Source organism: Passer montanus, unplaced genomic scaffold, assembly GCF_014805655.1.
Source record: "Passer montanus isolate IOZ18808 unplaced genomic scaffold, ASM1480565v1 scaffold42, whole genome shotgun sequence".
Taxonomy (NCBI): Eukaryota; Metazoa; Chordata; class Aves; order Passeriformes; family Passeridae; genus Passer; species Passer montanus.
In genome coordinates this window covers 5,105,414-5,117,441 of record NW_024369041.1, presented here as the reverse complement: position 1 = coordinate 5,117,441, position 12,028 = coordinate 5,105,414, and the positions used below count along the sequence as shown (strand labels likewise).

At 50.7% G+C, this 12,028-nt stretch overlaps 1 protein-coding gene across 3 annotated transcripts in view; it reads right to left on the bottom strand.

The window, feature by feature from the left end:
• Positions 1-11,009, bottom strand: part of ARID5B (AT-rich interaction domain 5B) — a 116,965-nt gene extending 105,956 nt beyond the window's left edge. For all 3 annotated transcript variants that reach the window (XM_039719617.1, XM_039719618.1, XM_039719619.1), the window contains exon 1: positions 10,659-11,009. In XM_039719617.1, coding sequence (XP_039575551.1) covers positions 10,659-10,949 — 291 coding nt within the window. In that variant the 5' untranslated portion in view covers positions 10,950-11,009. The remainder of the gene's footprint in view (positions 1-10,658) is intronic.
• Positions 11,010-12,028: the final 1,019 nt, after the last annotated feature.

Sequence of the window (12,028 nt, the reverse complement as noted above, 5' to 3'; positions counted from 1 at the left end):
GGGAAAGCACAACTCAGCCAAGAGCTTCCTGTGGCAGCAGCACATCCAGCCACGGGAATCTGGAGTGTTCAGCATCCCCACACGGACGTGAGGGGCCAGGAAAACAAAGACACAGCAAAAACGCCACTCTCTGCCACCCCTCAGCCCTCTGCCAAGTGCCACCAAGCATCCAAATACAGGCACAGAGTGCAAAGGGGTGCCCAGGATGGCACCAGGGAGCAGCCCAGCACAAATACAAAATACAGGAGTCCACGCTACCCCTGTGCTGTGACAAGGGCTCTGGTCTAAACCTCCCTCCACAGCAGCTTGTCAGGGCCACCCAGCCACCTCCACATCAGCCTTGTCCCCAAGGTCAGCTGGTCACCCCTGCAGTAGCTACGTCCCTGAGGGTGCCAGGCTGGCCCCAAATCCCTGTCCCCAAGGGCACCAGGCTGGCCCCCAAATCCCTGTCCCCAGGTGCACCAGGCTGGCCCCCAAATCCCTGTCCCCAGTGGCACCAGGCTGGCCCCAAAATCCCTGTCCCCCATTGTACTGCCAGTGATCCCCACAGCGGCATGAGGGAAACGTGGCCTGGCTCACTTTTAGGCGGGAAATGGAAAAATGACCCGAACCACTTCAGAGCCTGCCTTGGGTCGCCCTGCCCGTCACACAGCAGGACTGGACAGACCTGCTCCCTTCCCTCACCACTCACTTTTGACCCAGTTCACACAGAATTGTCCACATTCCTCCCAACTCCTCAGACACTCCTCAAATACTGCAGGTCGGCCTGCAGGCCTCCCTGCCAACGCGGATCTCAGCAGTGTGGGAGCACTGGGATGATCCCAGTCCCGTACTGGTTCATACTGGTGTCACTGGGGCTGCATCTCCGGGGACGCTTTTGCCCCAGTGCCTCATCACGCAAACACTGAGCAAGGCATGGCAGATGGCTCCAATCTCTGCCTTCAGAGGAGCCTGAGCCACGGGCAGCTCCAGCGGGGCTGTCTTGCCCACATCTTGGCAGTTTGCTGACACAAGAGGTCACCTGTCCTTCCGCCACAGCACCCCGAGGTCACCCACTGCCTCACCAGCTCTGCAATTTCAATGTGCCCTGCCATGCTCTCACACATTCTTCAGCAGCTTGTCCAAGCACTCAGCTCCAAACTCCTGTGGTGTTTGGGGGAATTTTCAGAGCAGCAGGTGACAAAAGGGTCCTTCTCCTTTTTGGTTAAGCCCCGTGTCACAACAAAAGTTGCTCTGGGACCTGCAGAGCTCTGCCAGCCACAGGAGCTCCTATACCCCTATACCACTATCTGCTGCTGCAGCCCTCCTAGAGAAACCCCTTCAACGAGATGACAAAGGAATACAGATGTTGAAAAAATAAAAACCAGGTACATGGTGACACATGACTAACAAACCTTTAGAAGATTAAAGAAATCTGCTGTATAACCTTCATGTCATTCATAATTATATCTCTGTGTAAACATGAAAAACCACCCACATTGCAAACAGTGCATATATATCTCTATCTATACAAAATCAACTCATCATGTATTAGCTATGCTCTGAAGTGATATGTTTATGAGGTCTCCATTGCACAGTTAAGTCTTTAATTACCATTTTTTCCTGCTACAGCAAGAAGAGAAAACAACCAGCAGAGATTTCAACTCTGCTCAGGAATGAGATTTATCCAGTGGACCTGACCAATTGGTCAGTGGTCCAATGGACCAGTGGTCTCAGCCACAATGTTGTCTAAAATCTCTAAATAAGCACTGACTATAGAAAGAGGCACTTTTTTAGCTGCTTCTATAAAAATGGTTATTGAGTCAGCCTGTAATTTTAGCACGTCTTACAAGACTTCTGAGCACAGTACAATTCTTTCACCTACCAAGTAGAAAATGAGGAAATGGTTAAGAAAGATGGTGACACAAACCCTTCTCATCCATCTCGTGTTTTTTTAAGAGCATACTGGATTTGCATTTCCAGAGAAGTCATCCAGGGAGAAGAGGACAGCATCTTCTCGAGAGCCATTATGCTTAAATATTATGTCACTGTTGTCTAAGCAACCATCACAGCCTCGTGAAAGCACAGAATGCTATATTGCCTGACTCAGCAGATGGCTGAAATACTTATATTCAGGGAAACAGGTCAGGTAGTCATAATAGCTTAAAACAGATAATTATTTTTTAGAAGAAATATTAACTCTTACATGGCGGGGAGTCACAGGGCAGCACAGGGAGGTCATACATCTTCACTGCACACCCACATACAGTACATCACAATTTCTTACTCATTGCAAATAACTAGGAAAGATTTATATTTTAGATTGAGGCAGCCTTAAAAGAATTACAGCAACTGAGATATCTCAAAATTTTGACATGCTGAGACTGTTTTCACTCCAGTACTTCCAGAGGTCATTTAAGGAATTCTGGAGGGCATGAGCGAGTCAAACACCTGCTTGGCTGTCTCCTAACATCAAATATGTGGCCTAGAGAGAAACAGGAGCTGTACTGTAAAAACTCTTGCTGATAATTACAGGAGACACTGCATGTCATTTATCTGATCAGTATGATTTGCATTAGAAAACATCTTCAAGCCTTTTCTGTGAAATCTTTAGCACAGTAGATAGCTCGGGATGTGTATTTTATAACCCAGTACATTGCTGATGAAAACACATTCATCCGCAGGAGCAAAAAATACAGTGTGACTCTTAGGGACTGCATTCACCAGGGATAACAGAACTGGTATTTCATTTGGGCATAAAGGCCTTCCTTATTCTGGGCTGGTTTTACACCCCACGTATATTTTAGGGTTTTTGCAATTTAAGTGAAAAGGACCTTCCCGTACCACGTGTATGAACCACGGCAGTTCTCGACTCGGGAATCCTGTTCCCTGCTCTAGACCCCTTTGAGGAGCAGGATCCTGGTCGTGCTGCACTCATGCAGAAGGGAAGAAGGGAGCTCGTTGCCAATTAGCACCTCTCCTGTAAGAGGCATTTACCTGGATGTTTGAGGGAAGTGCCATCAGCTTTATTTGACAGCACAGTCAAAACAAAAGGTCCTGATGACAGTCTTTAGTCCTGAGCTTTTCTCTGCCATCCAGATACTATCAGGGCTCTGGGACAGCAGCAGAAACCAGGTCATCTTAATTCAGCCCTAACCCACTCACTCAGGAACCTGAACCCAGGTCTCCAGAAGCATCTCCTAAAAGCAGCACTTCTTTCAGGGACCATACCCAGCTCTGAAGAGGCAAAGAGCATTTGTACAGGGCTGATTTGCTCTCAGAGACTTCCCCTAAAGGTCCTGTTTTTCTACTGCCAGCGGTGGGCTGGGAATATACACAAAAGTTTTTAAGACTGCAGGACCACAAACTAGCTAAAAAACTGGCTGTGTGGTGGAAAAGGCCTGGCTCTGGGATGTGCCCTGTTCAGCCTCCCTTACAGGGCACACAAAGGACTCTCCTGCCATTCACTCCCCTGCTCATCCTTGTAAGCATGCTGCAGATCTGGGGACCGGGGCACAGCTCTGCCAGGTGGGAATTGCTCCTCCTGTTCCACAGGTGGGATCACTGAATGACAGGGAAGTCTCACAAGAGGCTGCAGAGGTTGGCACAGGCAGGGGCAGCTTTCTTTCCCCTGAGCCTGCTCAGAGGGCCTCATTTAGTGCCATCTCCTCATGCATCCCCTAGGCCAGGGCAGACAGAGGTGTCCCAAAGGATTTGTGGTGCACAACTGACTGATGGGGTCTGGACCTGCTCCCTGGAGGTGCCTACACACAGGGACATACAGAGACCACTGCTTTCCACCCATGAACCCACGGGGAGAGCCCTAAGAACGGAAACATGCATAGATCAGGAATTTACCTGGCACACCAGAGAATTTTAAAGAGGCCAAGGCAGAACCTTTCATCTGTTAATCCTTTCCTAATTACTTTAAAGGGCTATAATGATCTTGTTAAATTCAGGTGACAGGTATTTCCCCAGCCTAAGCACAGCTGCACAGAGCTGTCTGAAACTCACACTGATGTGTTCATCCCTTCTCCCAGGGTCCAAAACCAAGAGGAAAGACCAAGTTAAAAGGACAAGGCTGAAGCATGTGCAGTCCTATGGTTTTTGCTTTCCCTTGTATTAGCAAGCAGCATTTTCCACATGACTCAGTAATTCCAAAGCGAGACACGCAAAATGACCTGGGGCAGAACACCACCATGTCTCTGCAGGATGCTTTTTGGGGTCCTGGTACATTCGGGGCCAGAAGTGGGGTGGAGATGGGATGCACAGAGGCATGGCTGTGAGCACTGAGACATGACATTTCTACTGTGAGCCTCCTCCTTTGTGACCGGGGTGTTTTTTTCTCCCTCCTCCCACTCCCAGCCAGAGGTTCAAATTGAATTTATATCTGTCATTGCAGATAGAAGTTCTGACCAAATAGAAAATAGGCTTCAGTCAAAATGTTTTGTCGTCAGATAGCTCACAGATCTCAAAGAGCTGTTTTAGTTTAGGCAAGTTGACAAGCAATTCATTCCTAATTTTGCCTACTACAGTTACAGTACGAGAAGCTTTCCTCATAGATTACATAATTATATTTTTTCTTAACAAGGAGTACATGGCATTAGCAGGTTTAAATTATGCAAGCTTATTCTTTTGTCTTTTGTTATATTGTGTTCTATTGTGCTGGTAAAACAATATGTGCTTTAATTAGCAAATATCTGTAAATAATTTACTTGCTTTTCATACAGCAGAACAATGGAGCCAATTTTCACATACATCCACTGAGCATGTCTAGGGGGTTTCTTGCCAGAACCTTCCATTGTTCAGTATCTGTATCAATCTGCCCATCATTAGCAGCTAACGTTCAACAACCCAGTAAGACATTAAAGTTTTGGCCCCCAGGAGTAGCCCCAAGCCCCCCAAACCCGAGGCTACGCTTTGCAAAGAAAGATTAAAATATCCAGAAAATGAAAACAAACTCTTTTATTATCTATAACCCTGGCACCTTCGCATAGAAACATGGACGCCTGCCAAGCATTAAGGTCATTGGATTAATGCCATAAAATGCCGATGTTCATCTGACCTTCTGACTGCATTTTAGCTACAAATAAAAAGCTCAACTTGATACAACACCATGAATCACGCGAGTGTCTAGGCTGTGCAGGGTTAACGCTGGGTGTGAACCCACACTGCACACGCACAAACACACACACGCACACAAAGAAAAAAAGCTCTTAAATCAAGAGTCGATGACTGTTCAGAGACTTAAGGCATTGTTATTTTGAATGCGAATGAAAGGGCCAGAACAAGCATTGCAAGAATATTTCAATTATGTATTTCCCAGAACTACATCTCTGAGCAACTAATGCAAATATTGCTCCCATAGCAGTAGAACTTCTTCCCGAATAAAAGCATACGAGAGCTTGAATCAGAACATACTTTCTATATCATTCGCATATTGTTTGAATATTATTAAAAATGCAAAATCTATGTATGTGTTACTCTCCTGAGCAATACAGTAATTATGATTAAGGGACAAGCAGCACAAAAAGAGCCAATTTATCTTACTTGCGCTTAGGAATACTATTGTGTAACTAAGCAACTAAAGACAAAATATAGTCTAATTAATTCACTCCTATGCTTATTTAAAAGACACAATTAGAACATTTTTATTTTCCAGCCTGCACAGTATCTCAACATGCTTGAGGGTGTACCATGTGAGGCCTATTATTCTCCAAAGACAAGAGTTTAATGTTTAGTGCCACTGATCAGACTGGGAACAGCAACTCTGGAAAGCAGTGGGTGTATTTTACAGTCTGAATGCACAGGGAAGGGGAGGGAAAGAAGAAAGGAAATAAAATAAAAAGTTGGGTCTTTTTGTTTTTTTTTTTTTAAAGGAATCTGCCTTAAATGACCAGATATTCCAGATTGCTGGCTAATGGCTAGCAACATGTGGCTTCTCTGAGTAGTATCACTGCCCTGTCCTTCCTTTGCCAGCATATGCTACTGGTGGCGAGAGAGATAAAAATATACAGAGTGGATATGCAATTACCAAACCCACGATATTTTATGACAAATGCCATTTCTCTAACACTACTATTACAGTGTGCCTGATTTCCAAAGCTGAATTAATTTGAGCAAGTGTACATTGGAGATTGATGCTATTAGCATGATTTTTAAAGCACCCTTTAATAATCATAATCTGCATGTTTGAAACGTGTTGCCATTACCAGTGTTGACAGATATGAGCATAAGGCACACACCGTGGAGACTAAAACGAGGCTATTCTCATTTCAAATAAGAGTGTACAGATTCCTACGTCTGTAAAAAAAACCCCAAAATCTATTACTGTGAAAAGGGAGTAGCACATTTTTCTAGGGGGATGGCAATAAAGCACTGTTGATATAAGACACCATGCCTGGGCCAGCCTATGCTACACCTTTAGGTGCTGGGGTAGGACCCCTGCAAGTCAAGAGCCCCTACAAAATGAACCAAGCTTTCGAGGGATGCTGTCAGCATCTATCCCAAAATGCAGAGAGAACAAAACCACTGATTCCCTTAACTTTCTGGAAGACTCTCTTCTGCAATTATAAATGACACACATTTATGGAGTGACTTCTTTTTTTTCCTTTACCCCAATTAGTCTGAAAATGCAAAATACTTCTAGGGAAATAATTACAGGAAACTAGCTCTCTCCTCTCCTCTGTATGAGCAACGCTTACTCATGTAAATTACTTGCATGAGTAAGGATTATTTGCAAGGCGAAAAGCATTGCATCAGATCCCCAGTTTGGGAGAAGAGATGAAATCAACATGAGTTTGTAGTAAACTTTGCTGCTGATGAATGAACTAAAGGCAGATCCCCACTGACAGTCCAGCCTCAATGGAAGCAGCATTCACCACGATGCAGAGCAATGCAGGGAATGTTATGCCATGCAAAAATGAATTAGCTGCTTGTTTAGGGTTTTTTAGGAATTGTATGCATCACATCAAATACCATCCCTGGATTAATGAGTATCAACTTTGAAACATATTTTTAAGCCTAGTCTTACTAATGCCAACACCTTTAAAAACATGAAAGCACAAGGCACTAACAAGCATTTTGCTCTACAGCTGCTTTTGCAAAGGTCAGTGAATCCACAACCCCACACCACCCCTTGGAGCACAGAGCAGTAAATGAGCTGGAGGAAGGTTTGCCAAGACCTTGTGAGCTGGAGGGTGAGCCCACCTTGTGCCCCCTGAATGCCCCAGGAGCAGGCACGAGGGGCCTGGGCAGGCGCTTTCTGATAGCACACAGCTTCTCACACTTGGGTGCCAGCAAAGCTGGGGGGCCTGCTTCCCACATGTACCCCACAAAACTGTTTCAAACATAATGGGGTGCCCCTAAAGGTGCTCCCTCTGGATTTTCATAGGCCTCCAGGCATCCTGTTCTGACCCCTGTGTGAGGCACCTGCCACGAAGGAAATCTTCCCAGCCCACGCGGAAGGTGACATGGGACTGCACCAGACCAGACTGAATGAGAAAATCAAGGCAAGGTGGTGACTTCCTCCACCAAAGACTCTGTTTTGGCAATGGTCCTGTAGGGACAGAGGAGAATCACTTCTTCCCTGCTGGAGGTAAAAGAGAGAAGGCTGCTCTTGCTCTCTGGCCAGTGTTGCACCTGCTGCAGTGTCTGGGCTTGATAGTGAGGTGGGAAGCAGCATGCTCAGGCTGCTGTGCTTGGAAAGCAGCAACGAAGTTTTCAGTGAAGTAGCACAAAACTCTTCTAGTTCACCTGGCAGTGGCCTCACAGACCCTGTTGCTCTTAAAAATTTGTCTCTGCTGCTCCTGAGCAACAAGACCCCTGTCTGAGCATAATGCTAGAGCTGGTCCCAGCCTCTCCATGCAGGTCTCCTTGGGATGCAATGAGCATCAGGGTCAGAAGCACCCGTACCTGCTGCATGTGAGCAGCCCCATCCCATGTTCACCATCCACTGAGACTCCCTGGGAAACAATCTCTGTCAGCTCCTGGCATTGAAAGGGAGTTTCTCCAGTGTTGTGATGGGGATGCTGAGCCTTAGGTGGAAAGAAAGGTACTGAAGCGGAAGCACACGTGAGCTTGAACCTTCCCTGAATCTGGGCAGTTCATGGAAACATCCGGTTTCAGCAGCAGTTGGGGTTATATTTAAATCTGGATGATGAATTCAGCTAGCTATAAAAAGACTTATATTTACACTTAATGCTGATTAGCTCAACCATTTGGCAATCAGATAAAATATGCCATCAGAAATTTCTGAGTAACAGAAGCATTACATCCCTCCTTGCTTCTCCTCCCTCCTTACAGCCACTAGCTGAATATTGTCATAGTGTCAGCGCTGCTATTACGGAAAACAGGCAGCCAGCTGCTTCTATTAATCACGCCACTAGCGCAGGTAGCTGCTGGAGACCGTGCCTAAATCTCTGGTGGGCTCGATCACAAGCCTGTGATTCAGCCACTTGCTCCCCTCCCCAACAATTTCAGTGACAGCGAGTGCCCCATCACCCTGTGCCTCGGACACCACAGATTTGCAATACGTGCTTAACCACTCCATCTCTACCCCTGAATGCACAACAAGGTATTTTATCCCATCAGCAATCCCACTCCACAAATAAAGTCCCCTCTGATGGCTATAAGCCACATCTGACTCGAGAGCCACATCTCCTCCTGCAGAAGGAGTCCGGGCCAGAGTTAGGCAGCCCCACAACAGCAGAGGTGGCCCTGCTGCCCCTCTGGGGACCAAGATGGGTGTCATTTACCGAAGGGACTGGGACCTCGGGGTGCCAAGGGGAAGCAGCTGCCCCTGCCCCCCAGTGAGAGCAGTTACCCCCAGCCAACAGCACCCAGCCTTTTGTCTCTCTGCTGCCTGCACATCCCCAAGCACTGTTCGGATTGTTCCAAACTATTAAAAATCGATCATAAAAAATCATTCCTATGTCTATAAACAAGTTAATGGAGTAAGTGAAAACAAAGTACATTTCTTAATGGGAGTGTTATGTTGCCCTCTCTAGGCCCTGGCTCTCAGTGCCGGTTTCTGTAGGCTCCCTGCCAGAGAAGTATCACTCAGAGCTGTTGCTGTTGCTGCTGCTGCTACTCTGCTAATGAATGACTAACTTAGGCCAGAGGGGAAATGACATCACCGGGGTGTAAAACACAACTGCATTAGGAAACTTTTTACCTGCTTTACATTTGTCATAATTATTCTACACAATACGGCCGGAATTTGCATAATTTCAAGGCGTGCCATTATCTTAATTGAAAATTGTTTTCATATGGTTGAATAATGCAGAATGACATCAGTTAAAGCCGCAATGAAATGCACAAGTATAATCACACGGCTAATTACTAGCGGTGTTTGCATGTAAAAATAAATAAAATCGTGCGTATTATTAGGAAGGTACATGCAGCTGAGAACTCTCGTACCGGAGCAGCGTTTTACTCGTAATGGTAGGATTAATTTTCTCTGATGTTCCTACCACAGTAACATGAGCTGATCATTAAGGCGTATTAAAATGATTTGTGTCCCTTTCCCCACCCCCCTCCCTTCCAAATATCTTTCATTTTACACACACACGAGACACGCAGAGGCACAGTTTTAAATAGTCACCACGGGCAATTTCAGAGCATCCATTGCTCACTGTCATCTCCCTGATTCTTAGGAAAAGGATCCCTTATCTCAGCGGCACGCACAGAAAATTAAAGTGAAGAGGTGGCAGCGAGCGAAGGTGGCTCTGAGACGCGTTTCGGCTGCGTACGCGTGTGTGCGGGTACACGGCTACGCCGGCACCTACAGCCACGCGTGCCTCCGAAAGCAGCCCCTGCGGACAGCCCCCCTTGGACCCACCCCCCGGCATCTCCAACAGAAGTTCCCCCAAAACATCTCGTCCCCCTCCCGCCTGCTCTCCGGCCCCTCTCGGGGACCCTCGCCATCCCCGCAGCCCCCTGCCTGGGTACCTCACCCGTCCCCCCCCACAGACTGAAGCAATGAATTTGAAAAGCAGATAACGGGAGGCTCGGGGCTGGGGCGGGGCGGTGCGGGGCTGCGCGGCCCCATCCCGGGCTGCGCGGCCGCCGGCGGAGGGTGCCGGCGCGCAGCGCGTTTGCGCCGGGAGCGCGGCGGCTCCGAAATACGCCCAGGCATATCTGCAAGTTATTTGAATGTATTATTCCCGTACCTGTCATTTATCACTTTATTCAACACGTCCCTGCCAGCAAGAGAGCGTTTGATCTCCCTCTGCCTCCATTTCGTAATTTCCGCCCTCTTAAACATATCGAATACTTAAAAAAAGCCCCGAACAATATCGAAATCCCCCCAACGTGTTTTTTTTTCCCCCCCGCTCTTCCGTGTGTTTTGCTTTCGGGTTTTTTTTTTTCTTTTTGTTTTGTTGGGCTTTTTTTGTTAAGGAAGCAGAAGGACAGGGCGAGCCCCGCACACACTCCGCTGCCCGCCGGGCCGGGGCCGCCCCGCACCCCGACCCCCTCCCTGCTTCCCCCCGCCCGCACAAGTTCCCGGTCAGCGCGCACCGGTGCGCCCCGACGGCGCGGCCCCTCCGCGCTGCCCCGCCACGCACGGCGGGGAGGGGGACGCGGGTGGGGGGAGCCAGGAGAGGGGGGAGCCGAGCCCGGGCATGCAGGTGGGGACGGGCGCGGGGGAAGGGGGGGGCCGGCGCCGCGTTTACCACCTCGCCATGGTCACTGGTCCTGCCCTGGGGGGTGTCCTCGGGGAGAAAATAAAGTTTGGCGCTGGAGAGAAGTTGCCGGCTGGTGCGCTCCTCCCAGAGCAGCTGCAGCTCCGCGATGCAGGCGGGCTCCTCCGCGCGGCACCGCACGAAGAAGAAGTCGCCGAGGGAGAGGACCCGCGCCCGGCCGCCGCCGCGGCGCTGGAAGCGGAACGCCCTGTAGAAGACGTAGGGGCCGTGCGAGCCGCACGGGGCGCCGACCCACTGCGGGGAACAACAACACGGCAGCGGCATCAGCGCCGGCTCCGCGCCGCGCCGCGCCGCGCAGGGGCAGGAGGAGGAAGAGGGCGGCGGGAGGGGAGCGCGGGAGGGAGGGAGGGGGCCGGGGCGGCGGCGGGGCCCCTGTCCGCGCTCGGCGATTTTTGGGGGGCCGAAAGGGCGGGCGGGCGCGCTGCGGATCTGACAGGACCTGCCCGTATATGTCTAATATAAAGACCATTTCCTGCGGCGCGAGGGGCGCTGCTCGTCCGCGCGCGCCCGGCGGGACCGCCCGCTCCCACCGCCCGATCCCGCTCCCACCCCTGGCAGCCGCGGAGCGCTCGGCGGGGGCTGCGCCCCTCCTGCCGCCCCCCCGGCGGCCGCGGAGGGCGGGCGGCGCGTCCCTAATTTATTTATCGCCGTTCCCCGGGAAGCGATGGAAAGTGGGTTATCGATTATATAAACACATCAATATTCATGGCGCTGCGCGGAGGGACGCGGCTCGGCCGGAACAGACAGCGCAGGGGGAGGGGGAGCGGGAGCGCGGCGGCGGCGATGGGCGCGCTCCCTCTGCGCCCGCGGACACGGGCGCGCAGCGGTGCGTGCCGGTGCCGCGCGGGCGGCTCGGGGCGCCGCCGGGAGCCTCAGCCGCGGGGAGCCCCGGCCGGCACCGCGGGATTCGCACTGGGTCCCGCAGCGGCGCAAGGGCCGCCCCGCAGCGCCCGGCACGGAAAGTTCCCATCGGGGCTCCGGGAGCTGCATCCCTGCAGGTAGATGCTGCTGCCGCGGCGGGCGGGCTGCGCGGCCCCCCGCGCCCGCGGAGCCCCCATCCGCCCAGCCCAGGACAGGGACGGGCGGGCCATTCTGGGGGAGCTCTGTCCTTCTCCCCCTTGCACCCCGGGTTCCATCACTGCGCGCCAGCGCAGCCAACCCCGGCTCCGCGGGGCAGGGCGGGAGGGAGCACTACAAAGTGGCTCCGCGGGGAGCACGTCCCCCGCGCTTTCCTCAGCAGTGGCACTTTCTTCCCAATTTTTGTCTCATTCCCCTCCCAAGCCCCCTCCGCAGGCCCTGATCCCAAGGAGAGCGGGGCAAGGGCGGGCACAGGCTCGGTGCCG